General features: G+C 36.7%; 1 protein-coding gene across 2 annotated transcripts in view; it reads right to left on the reverse strand.

Annotated features, from left to right (window-relative positions):
* Positions 1–19,929, reverse strand: part of LOC309622452 (uncharacterized protein) — a 665,771-nt gene that overhangs the window by 521,726 nt on the left and 124,116 nt on the right. For both annotated transcript variants that reach the window (XR_014240881.1, XM_082378512.1), the window contains exon 2: positions 1,045–1,091. Coding sequence is in view for 1 of the 2 variants with exons in the window: in XM_082378512.1 (XP_082234638.1) it covers positions 1,045–1,091 (47 nt within the window). In the remaining variant the exon portion in view is untranslated. The remainder of the gene's footprint in view (positions 1–1,044; positions 1,092–19,929) is intronic.

Raw genomic sequence — 19,929 nt, forward strand, 5'->3', positions numbered from 1 at the left:
GCATGTTGTCTTGTTTTTAACAAAACATAACCACAATACCATTATCACTTCTAAAAAACATACCTTAATTCATTCTTAATATTATCAAACATTCAGTCAGTGTCCAATCTTGGCGGGGTACTTTTGAACATTTCAGTTACGTAATGGAGAGAAGAAGGTAAATGTCTGCTCATTTTGCACAAACTAGAGTGAGAATATTCATTGTAGCCAAGGACGTACCTTATTGAATTCAAATAATACTGCAGCGGAATTATTCACAATAAGAAGTTAATATATCACTTTCACTACCACATCAGAAAGAGAGAAACAAGAGTAGAAGTGAATGTTCGATCGAGGTTCTTCTCAGCTGGGATTTCCAGGGAGTCCCAGAGAGATGGTATTCTAACTTCCCCCTCCACTGATGACCACAGGCAAGGGCTGATTATAATACAGGAATGTGGTAGTTACATATTTGTGCTAAACACCCAATTTTACCTCTTTATTATGTAATTACTGATTACTGGAAACTAAAGCTAATAAAGAAATGCTAAGATTCTCTTCCCCATAGGAGTACAGTAACAACTCTGAATTATGCAGTATTTTAGAAAATGGATTAAAAAATATCTTATTTGCAATTTAAATACTCAACAGTCCTCACATTTCTATTGCATGATGGAGTAACAACCATCTTTACAATGAGCATGCCATAAAAGAAGGAATTAACACAAATGTCTTACCTCCTCGGATTCTTCCTTGTGGACGTGCTTTGGAGCTGAGAATGCTGAATCTATTACTCCCCTACCCAAAGTAATATTTTAAGAAAGGGAAAGCCATTCAATTAACCATGATTAACTATATGCTTCCCTAATAACAAACAGAGTTATCTGAATATTCTACTCTTCAGCCTTTTGTCTTGACATCAGATGGACACAGCTTAAAACACAGGTAGGAATAATGGCTTTCCAAGTGAGAAAATTAGTTAAACAAGTAGAAATAAAAATAGTATCTGGTGGTGGTGGGAAAAGAGAGCCAGAACTGCAATCTCTTCTGTTCTTTGCTACTTACCAGTTTTGCGATTCAAGGAAGTCTCTTCTCTGGATCTGATTCCTTGCCTGTAAAACAATTGTAGGCCATGAATTAGGTCATTTCTAAGGACTATTTCAACTAAGGAGTTTTAGTTAGATTTTGACTCTATTATCCATAATTCTTTACTTCTCATTTTCTTTCTCAATATCAAAAGATACTCCATTAGAAAAGCTGTTAGAATATCATCTTAAACCATACTCAGGACTCGCCAAAAAAGGAGGATCAGGTTGACTCATCCATTGGACTAGAAACTTCATCTATTCTTCTAATTTGCACATTTGAATAACATTGTTTCATAAAGAATCTTGTTTCTTGTCACTTGTCAAATGATACACAGTACGAACACTCATTAATATAAGTTTTAGGTGGGCAGCAGAAAAAAAATAATTATTAATGCTAACCCTTTTAAATTGATCGCTGTACTAGTTCATCTCAGATAGCAAACTGACTTACTAAGGGTGCATAGATTCCCAACTACACAGAACACTTTTCCAGATTAAACTTTTCTTCTGCATAATGGTTTTTCTTTGTTATTTTTGCTGATATATTTTTCATATGGAAAAGATATTTTAACAAGAAAAAGTACAACCCATCCCACAAATATGAGTCATTGAATGAAACACAACCACACTGACTTTGAATTATGATTACAAAGCAAATAAAACAGTACATGGGCTTAAAGGAAAGTTTATACCTGCTTAAGTGGGAAGAAAGGGAAAAAGCAGGGAAGGAGAAAATCTTCACAGAGAAAACCATGCTTGAGATCAGTCTTGGCAAATGAATAAAAAAGCAAAACTTAAAGATAGTTCAAGGAAAGGAGTAAGCACAGGGAAGAAATGATGGAAGAGAGAAAAGTAGAGACATCGTGCTAGATATTTTCAATAGACACTTGCTTAATAGTCACAGCAATCTAGGTGTGATTATTATAATTTTGTAGATGTAGAAACTGAGGTTCAGAGAGATTAATTAACTTGCGCAAGGTTACACACCTAATAAATAGCAGAGTCAGCCTTCAAGCCTAGTTTAAATAACTTCAGAGCCACATTATACTGGGATATTCATTTATTCAAAAAACCATTTATTGAGCACTCACTGTGTATCAAAGAACATACTAAAATCAGTGATACAAAGGGGTCTAAGATATAGTCTCTGCTTGTAAGGAGCCTATTGGGCTCTTGGACTGAGTTGGGAAACAGTGAGCTGCCAAGTTGATATGTAATCAACTTACTGTATATGTAATCAATCAATCAATCAATCAACTTACTTGATATGTAATCAATTACTTGGCGAGTAATCTCGCCAGCCTCTTGATTTCTGCTCTCCTCAGTACTCCATAGGTACCCTAAGTTCATTCTCACTGGGACCAAACTGCAGGTCCCTGTTCTCCACTAATCTGGTTTGAGACAAGGATTTTTCTGGTGCAAGTAGGAGCCAGCAGAGGGCTGCTTGGAAAAACAGCTAAGAGATGCTTCTGTCTTGAAGGAGTTGCCACTGTCCCTAGAGAAAAGTCCAGACTCAACTGTCTTGCTCCTCCAGTTTCCTTCATAGACCCTAGACACCTTGAATACATACTCAGGAGCAGAAATACCCCATTCTGTTTCCCTTTCATGGAGCAAAAGTGCCCAGGAAAAGGATGAATCCCCCTCTCTCCTTTGCCTGGTGAAGATCTAGGAGGCCAAAGTAAAGTAATAGCTCCTCATAGCTTTCTTCTCTTTGACATTCTCTTTGTCCCTAACAATGCATTTCTCCCCACTCCTTATTTTCATGTTTCTTGATGTGCTAACAGATAAAGCAAACCGCCCTCCTTCTTAAGAATGCTAAACTAGAAACACCACTGTGTTTCCTAGTCTTGCAAAGCTTACTCACCTCCTCTGATCTCAAAGCACATTGAGTCTAGTGTGTGCCCAATCTCTATATGTCTTGAGCATTTCTCGGGACCTAATAGAATAAGGCTGGTCTATAGGCTTTGAGCACTGAGCAGAAGGGATGTCCAGATCTCAGGGGCTAGTGATATAATATGGAGGCACTTCCCATTCTAGATGACCATTAATAAGGATAATTTCTGCAGAACACTGCCCTGCAGTGCAATTATCAACCAGATAGAAAACCTAACTGTCCCTTATCATCTTTAACTGGATTTGGAGAAAAGAAATGCCTCAGCCAGAGACTACGAAAAGACTGCATAAACTATTTAATAAAAGATATATACACACACATTTTTAATCTGTTTGGCAAATACCTTACTATCATGCTTTTATCTTCCGTTTTTTAGGAAAATGGGAGAGACCTTCAATATTGCTCTTAGGATACGGTTGTGAATGTGACGGGGGGGAGTGAGAATAGAGGTGGTCTACAGCCTAAAACTAGAATTCATTTAAATTTTCCTTTTCATTCCTTAGATGAAGCTTAGGTGACTTCAAAAAAAATTCTATATATACCTGTTTCTTCCTGATTGATTTATTAATATATATTGGAAGAGCTTGATACATTTTGATTGCTAGAGGTGCACTACTAACCTATGAAAAATCAAAGTCAAAATCACCTTAGCAACTGCTTAAAAATGTCCTGAAGTTTATTAGCTGTAAATGTTGCAAAGCTGTGTTTATTTGGTTTCTAACTTTTAATATATCCCAAAAGACAAATTAAGAGCTATTAAACCCTGACTTATTTTGAATCTCTCTCAGAAGTCCATTGTATTATCAAAATAAAATGGGACCCAACAGTTCAAAGACATAAGTTTGCTTTACCTCAAACAAAGATAGCTAAAATATTAGAAATGAGGAAGAAGTAAGAATTTTCTGGAAAGGCTTAATATTTTCTTAACAGCCAGCACACTGCTTTGCAAAACCTTTCAACTGAACAATGGTTTGTAGTATCCTCAGCCTTCAGTTTTCTTTCAAATCCTCTTCTGTAGGCATTTCCTAGCTCTCTCAACACTGCTTGACAGTTTTGTTGTTTCAGGCTGATTTTCTGCAATTTTACTTCTCTGCTGTCTGGATGATTTTATTATTTGCCATATTATCTCTTTCAGATTGGGGGTTTTATTCTGGTTTTGGCTTGCTGAGATTTTGGCAGGCTATTGCTATAAAATACAAGAGCTTTGGAAGCTATGCAGATGGCAAATGTAGTGTTTGTGTGCTCTCATTCATGATGGGCTTCCGTCTTTCTATAATAGGTGGGAAAACTGCCAACTCTTATTTCCTGTGCCCACTTCTGACATATTTAAGCAAAAATGCAGTAGTGACTCGCAGAGCTGAAGGCTTTTTAGTTTGGGTAGGCTCTGGTGCTTGGAATCTAAAAGAAAAAGTTTCTGTTGATATTTAGCATTAATCTTCTTACATTTGTTTTCTATTTCAGTATGTATTTGATGAGTCCATTTACCTTTGAAGTTAACATCTTCTTCCTTTTAGAAGAGTTAAATGATTACCTAATATTTTCTTTTGGTTTTTACTGTTTGTTTTTCCCTAAGCCAGTACACAGAACAATTACATTTGTTTTCCAAAGACCATCTTGCCAAGTATTACCATTAAAATAATAAGACCGACTCTCTCAATTGAAGTTTAATGACCTTGTTTCCAGAAATGGCACCTTGAAGAAAAGCATTCATTTTGGTATGTAGATTCAAAAGCATAAACTTAGATAAAATATTCCTTTTCAGAAAAGGGTGAACAATTTTGCCACACCATGGATCAGATATTTAGGACCCGCTAGTAAACCCAGGGTGTTCAAAGTACAATCTCATAGCAATAGTGAAATACTGTTTGGAATTCTTAAGGAAAGGGCATATTTTTGCCATGTCACTACTGCAGTGTGAGAACTGGAAATAATAAAGTTCTGCCAATGCCTCAGTTTCCCTTGACTATGGCTTTTTTCTCCTGCAGGAAGATGCATTGGGGAAAACATAATTGTAATTAATTTCTGTTCAATCTGAAAGTCCAGCACAAAAATATATAAGCACTCAGCATAAGAAAACAGAACTTCACAAATATAACTTCATATTCTCTGGAATACTACATAGTGTTTATTGATTTATGGACTCTACTATAAAAAGGCACACAACTTTGCTCCTGGTCACACATAAATAATATGATAAATAAGCAACTGGTCTGACTCTAATTATGCCCTCACTTAATAGGAATCTAAATTCAGTGGGAATTCTGCATGAATAATTAATGGAATCTTAACCATGGAACACAAAAACAAGGAATCCAGACATCCTGGGAGACTTCCAATACCTCATCCAGAACTTGGGCAATACAATTCTCCATCACGAGGACTCTCTTTCTAGCAAGACATTTGCTTTCCTGGTCTTGTCTACAAAATGGTAACAGTGCTCTCCCCCCTGTTTATATGTCAAACAAAAAAACACCTCCACCTACTCCCAGATGCCCCATGGATGGCAAGGTACCACTCCCATTTGAGAACCACTGTACACAACGCTGCCTTGGAGGGTCTTCTAACCTAGGACACCAAAGTGACAAAGACAGTTCTGTTACACATTAAGTAAAGGAGCCCAACCACAAGGTCTGCACAAGCTTCAGAGAGATTGTTTTTCTTTTTTATGAATTGACATTTTGCATTATTAAATATTCAATTTATTTAACTTGATCAAAATAATACAGAGGATTATGCAGATACAAATATAAGGTAAAGAAAATAAAACTAAATACGAATTTTTGCTCAGGTTCTGATGCATTTTAAGGAGTAGATACTTGTATTTAATTGCACGTGCAGTGAAATTGAAACAAGGAGATGGCAATACAAGGGCTAAAGATTACCTTGAATATTTTTCAATAGAAACTTACCATGACAGGCATCCATTGACTTCATATCAATCAATGTGAATATTTCAAGTTAGAAAGTTTAGCTCACTTGTCAATATAACTAAGGAAGTGTGGTTATAGTAACATGTTTTATTAAATGCTTTACTTAAAATAATATTTTATTGTAAAACATTCCTAAAATACACAAAAATATACGTGAAGAAGGGAAAATACATTCCATGTTCTTGAATAGAAAAACACATTATGAAGATTGTAATTTTCTCTAAATTACTTTATAAATTTAATACAACCTCAATAAAGATACCATAAGAATTGTTTCCAAAGTTATACAAGTTCATTTTAAAGTCTGTATGTAAAAATAACCAAATAATAGCCAGAGAAATCCTAAGAAGTGGGGGAAGGGTACTTCTTCCAGATATTAAAACACATTATAAAGCTGATATAATTAAACTATATGGTATTGGCACATGAATGACCAGACTTATTAGGAGGATGGAACAGAAAGTCCAAAAATGAATCCTAGTCCATAGGGAAGCTTAAAATATAATAAACACAGCATATCAAATCAGCTTAGAAAATTGTACAGTCATATGGAATAGTATATATTTGGATCATTCCTCACATCATGATAAATTTCAAATGCATCAGAGATTGAAATGTAAAAAAAAAAATAACCATACATGTGCTAGAATAAAATGGGTAACTTTCTTTATAATCCAGACTGGAGAACACTTTCCTAATTATGATCAATGCCTAGAATCAATATAGAGATGTGACGAGTAAATTTCTGTAAATTTAAAAAATAATGTCTGCATAGCAAACACACACACACACACACACACACACACACACACACACACACACCCCATAAGAATAAAAAGACAAACTGTGACTAGAAAATAAAATATCAATAACATATCATAGATAAAAGTTTAATACCCTAGGAAATACAAAGAACATTAAACATTTGAGAAGAATAAAGACCAAAAACTCCCTTGAGAATATGTTAAAAAAAAAGAATGAAAGAATAAAGATGCTTATCCTCATTCAAATAAAAAATGCAAATTAAACTTATTCTCAGATATGATTTCTCACCAATTCAATTGGCAAACATCTAAAATTTTGACAACATTCTCTGTGGTTGTCCTGCAGGGAATCAGGCTCTCTCATACACTGCTGGTGGGAATGCAAAATGATATAACCCAAGGGAATTTGATGTCTAGCAAAATTATGTATACAATTACCCTTATCTCAGCAATCCCACCACTAGGAAGTTTCTTAAAAATACACTGACAGTAGTACAAACTGTCATATACAAAGATTATTCATTGTAACAGTATTTGTAATAAGCAAATACTGGGGAAAAATTAATGTCCATAATTAGGAGACTGCTTGAATAAAACACTAATGGAGTACTCCATAGCTAGAAAAATGAATGAGGACAACCTCGCTCTACTGTTATACAGTGATCACCAAGACAAGTTGTTGGGTGGGGGTGGGGTTGGAAGAGTGAGTGAGTGAGTGTGTGTGTGTGTGTGTGTAGGTACAAACACACCCACATGTGTGGGTATTGAGTCAATGCACACATATATACACATACATATATACTCTATATACTGTGTGTGCATACATACATATTATTTAAAAAAACAGAAAGATATACCAAAACTACCAAAAATTGTTACATATAAGAGGAGCAAGGATAAGAATGAAAGTTGTACTTCTATTTTGAGTTTTTACTTGGGAGCATTGTAAATGTTTTACACAACTAATAAAACTTAAGTTAAACAACAAAAAAGCATCCTTGTATTCTGAAAACAAATTGAAGCAAATGAATTTACCTGTATGTTAGGTTGGTGGAACAACCATACAAAGAAATGATACTGAGAGATTAAAAATAAAATGTTTTCATTATACAGTCCTTGTGGGTTATATCCTAAGGACACAAAGAATGAGAAAGAAATCTTAAATTGTACTCAGTGGTCTTATTATTAGTAGAAATGCTGGCATGTTATTTTGAAACTATTATGAGCATATTGTAGGATAAAAGAACCAAGTAATTATGCCACTAGGAACCAAGATTTTCAAACTAAAAGGAGGAGATATGAATATAAAAATCAAAGTTAAGTAACCTAATATCTGAAATTTGAATTACCACTATTTCTATGAACTCATGAAATATTTTCTCTATACAGTAGTCCCGCCTTATCCATGGAGGATATGTTTCCAAGACTGCCCAGTGGAAGCCTGAAACCATGGATAGTACCAAATCCTATACATACTACGTTTTTTCCTATACTAATGAATGAATAGTGTATACAGCACGGGTACGCAAGACAAAGGGATGATTCACATTCCAGGTGGGAGGGAGCAGGACAAGGTAAGATTTCATTATATAATTTAGAATGCCACGCCATTTAAAACTTATGAATTGTTTATTTCTGGAATTTTCCATTTAATATGTTCAGACTATGGTTGTCTATGGGCAACTGAAACCATAAAAAGTGAAACTGTGGATAAGGGGGGACTACTGTATAAAGAAGTTTGGGTGTCAAGTCCTGTCCACTGAACAGGACTAAAAAAAAAAAAAAAAATGGTAATTTAGAAACAATGGGCAAACTTAGAGTCCTCATTTTCAAATCAAACTGTCATTTCCTACTAAAAGAACAAAGGTTATTTGGTAAAAATGGGTGATTCCAGGTCTGGGAATATCCAAAATGAGGCTGGGCCATCTTGTGGCAAAGAACAAGAAAGATTGTAAAGATTGTTGGAGACTGGAGACATAAAAAAAGATACAAAAGCCAACAAGCTCCTATTGGTCCAAAATTGGGAAATTTGAGCACCAGAAAGAAAAATGTCTGAAACTGATTAGAGCACATCAAATATTTTTTTAAAAATCTCCAGTCAACTTTAAAGATGTTAAAATATGAACTCATTACACTGCAAATTGATAAAGACATGTAATCAAATCTTTATTCTGCATTCTTGTGAAAACTGTATTTTGAGGTAACAATATTATATGAAGGAAAGTTATTCTCTACAGAGGAATTTTAGTGATAAATGCAGAAGAAATGATAAAATTTAAATCACCATACTGTAACCTCTAAAGACGAAAAGGATCTTGGCAGTGATTATTAACAGGTAATCATTAGGTGAAAGGCTGATGAGGAACCTTATAATACACTTACGGGGCTGAGAACACTAACCCATCTTAGCATCACTAAAAGTGGGGCTTCCTCTCAGTGTGATGCACCAGAAAGTTCACAGCACTTCCTAGAGTACCATTTGAAGTTCTTTAGCTAAAAGAAAAAAAAAAGGGAGAGAGAACCTAATCAAATTAATACTTTAGATTGACCTTTCCTTTTTTTTTTTGACTAGGAATTGAGCCCACACCCTCAGCAGTGAAAGCATGGTGGAGTCCTAACCACTGGACTGCCAGGGAATTCCCTAGATTGACCCTTTACAGGAAATACAGGGAATGAATGAAAAAGATAAACTAGTAAATGATGTCACAAAGGAACAGGCAGCCAAATCCAGAATGTAAAAAATTCTTCCAAATCTAGTTCATTTTTCAACAAATAAATGGCAAGGAGAAAGAAAGGAGAGGAGAAACTGCCATAGAGAATAAAAAATTATAAACACTGAGGAAGTGTAATGTATGTACTTTGTTTCAATTTTGACTTAAGCAAATAGTAAAAAGATGTTTTAAGTAATTAGGCAAATTAAACATGGGCTAGTTATTAGATATTATTAGTTACAATAATCGCAATATATTTATGAAAAAATGATCACCCATTAGTAATAATATTCTAAAGAATTTATGGTATCTGGAATTTGTTTTTAAATAATTTAGAAAAAAATTGGGAAGATAGATGAAACAACATTGCAAAACGCTGATAATTGTTGAGGCTGGAGGATGTGTACATGGCAGTTTATTATGTTATTTTCTACTTTTCTTTGAAAATTACAATAAACATTTATAAAAGTCTATTGACTCTGGCAATTTCTATCTTATGTAACTACTAGTTACTACTCCCCTTGTGCAAGCACTGCACGAACGATCCTCCAGCATGAGACTCAGATTACATAAATTTCTACTGTTTGTTTTTAAAAACTGGTATTTATTCTTTGATCAGGCCTGGTGCATTTGCCGGCAGAGTTTTCAATAAGTTCTACGTCTTAGGCTTTCTTAATCCATTAAGTAATATTATATAGGAATTTTCTGTGTTATCTGTGCAGTGAAACATGAAACAAAATCTGTGAAGGGTCCCCGTTTTTATTCGATATTTTATCTGAGCGATTCCCAACCTGCAGCTCCTGAACCTCTGGCAGACCAGACCACAGGGAAAACCATGAGACCATGAAACAAACATTGTGTGTAGCCTAAATACTATTTACACATAAAAGTATTATTATACATAAAGTTCATTGAAATACCTCTATGATTGATAAAATTAAAAATTTCAATTAATGAATACTTAAATTATGACTCCTTTTATGTAGATTGTAGGTTTTTTTTTTATACTAACAAACAATGCCCTAATTCTTGACAATACTGAGGATGTCTGACTACTTGGTTCTGATATTACATAGTGTTTAATTGTCATGCATTTTAGGAACAGCAGCAATTTTTTGTCTTTGAGGAGAATAATTTCCAAAGGGTCCTTATTAAAAAGATTCCTTGAGGATTCATCATAAGTGGTCCCTCATTCTCCCTATGTCTAACTCCTCCCTATAAAATGTCAATAGGTTGAGAAACCCTGCTCCAGTCTATATAAGTAGAATATCCTATGAGCGGGGCCCCCTGGAGTTATCCAACATAATCACTGAACACTGGAACTTTTGTCCCTATGGCTACAGAATGCAAAAATACTATCCTTTTTATACCACATATAGTATAAAACTGTGCCCTCTTATGGCATAAACTGAATCTCTACTGGATTTTACCTAAATCTGACCTCCAGGGTAAGTGACTTACAGGATGTCAGAGGAACAGGACTGAGAGAAGAAAATGTGCTGGAGCCAAGTGACTCCACATGCTGGTGATCGGCTGCATATTTATGATGTCTGAGTATTATTTATACCATATGAAACCCTGATTTGCTTTTCTAGATGCTTAACTGTTTTGTAAATGTCAACAGTGAATTGTTCATACTGTTCTTAAGAACACGGTAACTTCAATTTGAGATTTTTCTTTTCCTTTGATACTCTCTTCCAAATGTTTTCCCTTTCTTAAAATGAGACTTGTCAGGTGTGGTTATGACTGTGTGAAGGCATAATGCTTTACCAAATAAAATGCTGGATTCTTGTTCTTGGTCCTTCATTTTTATGAAATATTAAATCAAGTACCATGGGTGGGTGATACGTGTATATGAGGGGAGGATGTATACGAGCTTCACTGTGGAGCTTCCTCTCTCCAAAGGCCAAGATAACGTTGGAGAAATCCTGGGTCTAAAACCTTACATGCCAATGGCACCATTGCAATCAGAATGAAATGCAGAAAAATATTTCAGTTAGATAAATAGATAGGGACTTCCCTCGCGGTCCAGTGGTTAAGACTCTGCACTTCCAATGCAGGGGGCGTGAGTTCGATCCCTGCTTGGGGAACTAAGATCCCACATGCTGCACAGTGCAGCCAAAAAGATAAATAAATAAGTTTAAGAAAAAATAAGGTAAAGAGAGAAATCTATCACTATTTCAAAGAAATCTGAAATTAGAATATTGCGACTATCACTGAGACCCATATTAATTCTCTCCCTGATCCTCTGTTCATACTTGTTATACTGTTTTTCTTAAACAATTCTTTGCCTGGGTCTCTGTCTATGCTTGGTTTTGTTTGTTTCTTTGTTTTTGAGATAGTAAAAAGTAAAGAAACTCATTACTAGGAGATATATCTATATATGAAAATCCTTACTTCATCTGTCAAGAATCAGTTATCTATCTTTAATTTTGTCTGTAGCCGAAGAAGTTTTTAACATTTAATATTTCTAGCTAAATTAATTTAAGATCCTAGATGGAAGGGAAGTTTTTCTAGAGACAGAGCAAGTAAGAGACTCAGCAACATACCCACTGATTTCACCTGTAATGACCAGACCTCTGGGTCACTTTGATAAACCTGATAACTGTAAATTCAGAGGTAAAATGAAGAGTGATAAGAAGAGTAACATGAACCTAAGATTAAAGTGACTACCTAAGAGACAAGGTAAAATAGATTCGTTCCCCTGTAGCTCTCATCAATGACATTTCAAAGAACAGATAGACCAACATGGAATCACAGAAAGCAAGAACATGCTGTCTGATAGAGGTGACACTTAGGATGGGTTTTATCATTTTCATTTTGTCTCAGAAGCAAAAACTCTCTGCTCATATCCATTTGTGTCATAACTTACTAAACCAATAAATTGGCACAGAAAATTTGAAAGAGATGGAGGGACTGGAGGAGTTATCTGATCCAATACCCCTATTTTACATCTGAAGAAATGGAAGGCCACCAAATCACTTCATTGACCAAGTCAAGATCTCAGAAGTACAAGATTATTTTTCCTTCACTTCAAGTTAGTGACAAACATGATTCACCTTTGCCAGCTTTAGCAACCATTATTTACCATTTATTACCTAAGATGATGTGACCCTATTGCCATTTGGAAGAGTAGAATGGGTCAGCCTGTTATTTATAAGCCCTCACTGTTATTTATAAGCCCTCAATAAGCCTTGATTAAACAATCAAGCATACACAAAATTTTATTTTTGTGTTCTTTTCTTTTTCTCCCCAGTCATCCCTCAGTCCATTCAGAGCCCACTTCTGCAGGCCTCAGAGAGAAGCTACTCTCCCATATCATCCCCCACCTCTGTTCCCTATATGGTGCCCTCAGACTTTTCACTGCCCAGTCCAGAGGGTCTTACTCCTTTTGTCCTCGTGGCTGTTGCCCTCGGCTGCCATCAAGGCTGGCTTTTTGCTCAATGGAATGGGTAGGAGTTGGGGCTATTCCAGAACCTCTACACAGAGTTATTTAGGAGCAGTCATCTTTTAAATGATGGTGGAGTGGGAGGTTGGAGCCTAGTAGACCTATTAAAGCTTCATTTATAAAACAAGCATTTTATTAACAATCAGGGTTTTCTTGCTTGTTTGTTGTGGTTTAGGGCTGATGGGCATTATGGGGTTAGGATTACTAGAATGCTCATTTGCCTCCTTTTGGCGGGAGTGGTCCACCTTTCAGGTCTCACCTATAGGGGGAAGAAATGAAGAAAAATGGTCCTTTCAGACCTAACCACCTCAAAATGAAACAGCTACTACAGAAACTCACCTTTCTCTGGCTAGTATTGTCTATCACTTTCAGTAAGACTCTGGTATATCATGCTAAAACAATCTATTTTTTTTCTCTCTAGCAAAAGCCCCTTGTATTATCTTATCTTCATATGGACTGTGGCCCCAGAGAAGAGGTGGAAAGGATCTTATTCCAAGGAGGGTGAAGTGAAGAGAAAAACATGAGAAAACAACAGAAACAACATATGCAAAACCTGTCAACCATACCACACTACACAATGTGAGGAAAACATCATATAGGCCCATTGCTCCCTGAAAGTTTTTCTCTAGTCAAATGGTAACAGGAGTACATCTGCAAATAAATTGCCAAGTTGCTGTGGGTTTATGGGGGCTAGGGAAGGCAGGGGCGGGGGAGAATCAGAAGGATTATCTCCTGGAAATGCTTTTATTGTCTTGAGAGGAGGGATAGTACGTAGCTCTGTTCAGGAAACTGAGCTCTTCTGAGGATCTTACAAATTTATACTCGATCTCTCACCTCTTCCTCTCTGGTGTATTTCATAGGTAGCTTTGCTAACTGCCTGCACAACTACAAATAGACTCTGTCGCTTTAGATATAGGGTTGTCCTTTTACAGGCAGATTGATGGACTAGGTGTCAAGGCTTTAGAACAGTAGCATGACTGGGGCAGACACCATCCCCCATAAATCTAATATTGACAAATGTCCTACCCAATCTAGATGATTCTGTGTGTCAAGTTGACTTTATCAAGGCATAACTGCAAAGCATAGGACACAGAAAATCACTGACAAGTTCTGGGAAATGAGCTATCGAGCCCATCATTTAAAGAGGAAAATGTTAATGAACAATTGAGTATTATAAATTATTGTTAAGAATCTCTTAATTGCATTTCTCAGCCTCCAAAAAAAATGCCAATAATTCTTGACTATCTAATAAACAGAGATCAACCTGGATCTACAGATTCTTAAACTGGAGAGTTTTTATTTAGCTTCTGTTTCATTTCTCAATTCACTGAAGAAAAAGTGAGTTAGCAATGTTGAATAAACTGTAAACTCCGCAAGATAATCAAGAGCTTGAAATGCATCTCCTGGGAATTCAAACTTAAGAATACTGAATAGAAATTTTTTGAGAAAATAATTTATATTTCATTATAAAAACACTGCTTTGGGGTCCCCCCCAAAAATATGGGTTATTTATCAAAAAGCATCACAATCAAGGAATGCCCAACCAACAATTCTTATTTTATAACCCTAATTCCAATATTGGTACTAAACGTCCATTTCCCTTTTCCACGTGATGGTCCTTTATCTGTTATTAGATGTTAGCCCTGTTCACTAATGATTTTCAGCAATATAAAGTGTCATCAATTATAAAATACACCATTATTTTACATACTACTAAGAAAAAACCACAATGACAATTGTTAAGACACATTCCCATTTCAGAGACATCATTACAATATTGAAAATGCACTTCCCCAAACTGAAGAAAAAGTATCTCTGGATCTTCACAGAACATTAGTATTAGAAGTAAACAGCTAAGGAGATAAAATGGAGTTCAGTAGGTGACATTTTCTTGCTATTTCTCATATCAAAGTGCATTCATATTTTAGAATTCAGGAAGAGATGTTTATCGGATTTCCGCTTTCCATAGAAAAGAATAAGTAATATAAGGCAAGCCCAACACATCCTATCTACTCAATGTTGAAATTTTGCTAAACGTTTGAAAAACAAATTCAGATTAAGGGAGAACCATCCAGGCATAAATAAACAAGCTATAAACTAGGACCTCATGGAAATAATCATTGCCCTATTCATGCCACAGGACAAAGAATATCCCCAACTTTGCACTGTCCATTTTAAACATGCTCAGTTTGAACTCTCTTTGAAAATACCATTTGTGTTTGGGCAGCTGTCATCTTTCAGAAGTTCGTACTCACCTTGCACCCTTCCTGTGCCAAGGGCAGACTAAGCTGAACATGCTTTAAACAACATTCTCCTTGAACTTCTGTAGAACTATACTGACTGATGTCAGAGCAATGAAATCTTAGAATGTGAGATCCTGTGGCTGAATGTATCCAAAAGAAAAAAAAAGCCTAAGAATGGACTTCTCCCTCTCCTGACACTAGGAAGGACATTTCATTAGGAACATAAACAATTTTTTTTTTCTGAGAAGAAACGCATGAATCCCTAATGAGTCTTTAAATAGCAGAAACTCCCCATTCAGGCTTCTACCACAAAAACAAACTTTGGCCCCAGATTTATTTATGGAAACAAACCTCCACCAAAGCCTTTGGCTAGTGTGCACACCAACATTATATAACTTCTCCTGTGAGTTCCAAACTTCATATATCCATCTTTCTACTTGACATCTCCCCTGGGATGTCTAAAACATGCCACGATTTTAATATGGCCAAATCACTGTGTCCTAACACGTTCCCCTTGTCTTCCCTATCATTTACTGTCATATAGGACACTGCCATCCACCTAGTTGTTCAAACAAACCCAGAAGTCAGACTTGATTTCTCATTTAATTTCACCTATGTCCACTCCAGTAGCAGGTATAAAATATGCCAAACCCTTTCGTTCAATTTCCCCTTTTATTAATAATGCCCTAGAACGGTCTACCGTCATCTCTTGCCCGGATGTTCTAGCTGGTTTCTCCCACAACCCCTAATCTATTTTCCACACAGAAGCCAGAGGACTATTTTTAAAATCAGATTTTGTTACTCTTCTGCTCTAATTCCTCCAGTTGTTTCCCACTGCATTCCAATTACTCGTTACTTTACTCTCTATGCTTTGGTTTTCTCACCTATGAGACCAGTAATGATACTACCTCATTCGATAGCTATGAAGATGAATGACATATATAAAGTTGTATCAACAGTGCTTGGCACACAGACAGTGTCATATAGAGCTGAGTGGTGGTGCTGTTTACTAATGAAATGTCAAGCCCTTATCAAGTCTGACCCTCACCCCCCTCTCCCACCTCATCTCTTACCATTGTCTCGTTCCCCCGCACATCTGGTCTCCTCTGTCTCTCTCAAGCACGCTAGCTTCATTTCCTTCTTAAGCCCCCTGACCTTCTGTCCTTCCTATGAGACTCAGCCCCCAACCCTCTCTGACCTGGTTCCTTTTAATCGACCAAGTCTCCGATTCTGTGCCACTTCTTCATGAGATTATCTTGACCACCTGAAGTAAATTAGTACTCCTTCCAGGGATGCTATCACATCACCTTGTTTTATTCCCTTCACAGCACTTTTTAATCTCTAAACTTCTTGTTTATATATCTGTAAACTTCTTTATCACTTCCATCTTTGTGTAAGTCTATGACAGCAGGGCACATTGCTGTTACTTGCTATCTGACTTTGGGCAAGTATTTAACCTCTTTGGGTTACAATTCCTCACATGAAAGCTAGGTTAATGAATACCTCCATCCTAGCATTATGAGAGTTAAAGCAGTTAGTCCATGTCAAGCACCTACTAGTGCCTGGCAAATAGGTAGTCATCACACACTGTGTTCCTTAAAAGAAAAACTGACTAAAATGTGTTGTATAAAGCCAATCTACATCTGAGGAGAGCACTCAGAAGTGGAGATTGATGGAGCATTGGCCTGGTACTCAGAGAAAGCTGCTCTGAGAGCACCTTCACATGTTGGGGCAGGAAGAGTACAGGACCTATCTGCCAGAAGCCTGAGAATTTCCAAGTCCACATAGTGAATTATGATTTTAATCCAGTAAGACACAAAATGTTGGTCTCAGAAGAAAACTGATGGGGCCTTTTTTGTCTCCTTCCTTGAAGCCTGCTCCAGCTAGACTCGATAGCTAGAGAAATACAGCAAGGTCTCTGGTTGATGCTAGTGACCTTGGTATAAAACTCACAAAATAAGCTCCCAAGGTCTCCCAAGATTGTCTTATGGGCCTGGAGATAACCTGTTACAACTACTTTTACTTAGTAAACTGTTTCCTCCACACCCACTTGGACTAGTCTAAACCTATGTAAGTCGGTCGGTGCAGGGGTGGGGTTCCTCCATTGGAGGGCTCCTTGTAGCACATCCAACCTGCTGGCAGGGAAACGTTCTTAGATGAACAACAACCCATGCTTGAGCTATCTCATTCCTCCTGCTAATACTCTGCTCCTAAGTCAGTAAATCTTACCATGGCTCACACAGCATGTCATTAGTGGTGTGGGACATTATAACCTTGCACAAAGCCCAAGAAAATTTTACCACTTTTCAGTATAGAGCTTTTGACACAACTAGTAAAGCCATCATCCATTTATGCCTGAGATACAGCCAACACTACAAAAAACAGATTGCAATGGGAGGTCATTCATTCTAGCATAAGCCTGGGATCGCTCTGTGATATCTCATTTTAATTACAGAAGTCATAATTAATAAATTTGCATCTTGGTTACTCTCAATCTGTCCTTGGTATAAATTTTCCCTTTGACTTGTGTCTAAACGAAAGAGCAACTTTTAGTGAGGAACAACTCTGTATTCAGAGGTAAACACATTCATCTTCCCATTAGTTCTGATGAAATCTATCCACAGGCAGGTTATATGCCAGGACACTGATATATTCCATGAGGATGCACTGCTATGAACTCCATCTCAGCAAAATCTTCCAGATGGAAAAGAAATTAGAAAGCTGCCTCCAGAGAAAATGAGCTAACAGGAAAGATTTGAGTCTCTTAGTTTAGGAGCTTTGCCTAGAGTTAGTTCCTCTTGGGAAAATTCAGTGAATGTGTTCTTAGCAATTCTAGGAAGTCTTGAGATCTTTCAAGACAAACATTATGGTCTTATGTAAATTCAAGTAAACTTTCTTTGGGAATATAGCCCAGGGAAGTAAATTTGCAAGTAAGTTTTAAGAGTTCATTGCAACTTGACTCTTAAAAGGAAAAATACATGCATATTTACTCTTCCTTGACTTTAGATGAAATCTAACTGGGAATACAGAAGATGTGTAAAATAAAGTGAAGAAAAAACTGGAAATTATCTTCAAGTTTTAGGAGTACATAAAAGTAGCAACATCATGCAGAATGTTCTCAGAAACATAAAGAAGGATATATTAGAATATTTACACCCTCCAAGCAGGATCTAGAGACATGGCCTAAATCAACAGTTACCCATGAACAAGGAACCCACAAGAATGTCATTCTAAATGAGTGATTCCTAAATGTGTCAATGCTAAATTCAAGCAATGACAGTCTTTTAGCAGGAGCATGCCATTTCACCCACTTTTACATTAGGCTGATAACAAACACTACTTCTTCATACATCCTCTCATACGTTATCTGACTCAAACAGACTCACATTAGGAGCCCACAAACCAATTATCTCTATTTCCATTTGGCAAGGTAACAAAATGTCTTTATCCTCAGAAATAACTTAACAATGGCATCCGCATCAATGACATTTTTCATATTGACTGCAGCATAAATTCAGCACACAATTAACAAGGCATAAACAGAGATTTAAAATGGTAAAAAACAAACAAACAAAAACTTTCACTAAAAACATATTAAAGGAGAAAGATGGTGCAGACAATACTTTTCCATATTTCTATTACTAAGTATAACTAAAAATCCTGGACATTGTATATAACACAAACATAAGAAGACTGAAAGCTAGAGAAAATAACGTCTAGGGACCTCAGGGCCCAGAAATCAACACAATGGTGAGTTCCCTGGTTTGTTGTGTTCTGTTTTTACCTAACATATCCCCAGACTTGGAGCTGAAGAAGCCATTAAACCAGAAATGCCACCAAGCACAGGCAAACAAAAGCCTGCCCTCTCTAGCCAAATAATTAGGAAAAGGATAGCTTAGCAAGATAGAAAAGTTTAGACAACAGCCACTCTAACCCAGCCAAACAGCACAGAAAGAACTGTGACCCCACCCCCACGCATGCCAGCCAAGGCTGGGTGGAGTGCCTAGACCTCCATCATGGTCAGGCGATAATGAGGCACCACCATCCCCTGCTGGATTGTGAAAAATGAGGAAAATGAGGAAGTAGCTGGAACTTTCACCACCAATGGAAGGGAACCAGTCCCTCCCAAACAGTGTTGTTGTCAGTGGAATCATATGTGTATCCTGGACTTCCATCTCCATCTGGCAATGATGAGGAGCCCCCACCCTCCAGCCCTTGGGTGTCAACAGAGGGCTGCTGGGGAAACTGGACATTTATCCACACTTGAAAAGAATGAGATGGCACACTTCCATCTCAGATGTAGTGTCAGAGGAAGCCAGTTAAAACAGAAGAGTTGAATAAAACTGAGGTCCACATAATGTAACACTAAATTGTGTAACTTTTAACCAAAAATCACTCCTCGTGCCAAGAATCGGGAAGATCACAAGCTTAACAATAAAAGACAATCAATAGATGCTAACACTGAAATGACAAGATGTTGGAATTATCTGACAAAGATGTTAAAACAGTCATGAGGGGAAAAAAAAAAAGGCCTTCAATAAGCAATTACCATTACACAATAATCAATAAACAAATGAGATGCAGCCAAAAAAAGTAGAAAGTAGAAAAAAAGTAGAAAGCCTCAGCAAAGAAACAGAAAGCATCAGCAAAGAACTAAATGGAAATTATACAATTATACAACTGGAAAATACAATAACTGAAATAAAAAGCTTACTGGAAGGACTCAACAGCAGAATGCAATGAACAAATGAAGCGGTGAACATGAAGACAGAACAATAGAAAGAACCCAATCTCAAGAACATAGGAAAGATAGACTGTGAAAAAGAAATGAACAGCACATTAGGGACCTGTGTGACATAAATACATCATCAA

This window comes from Balaenoptera borealis (assembly GCF_965194805.1).
Source record: "Balaenoptera borealis genome assembly, chromosome: 2".
Classification (NCBI taxonomy): domain Eukaryota; kingdom Metazoa; phylum Chordata; class Mammalia; order Artiodactyla; family Balaenopteridae; genus Balaenoptera; species Balaenoptera borealis.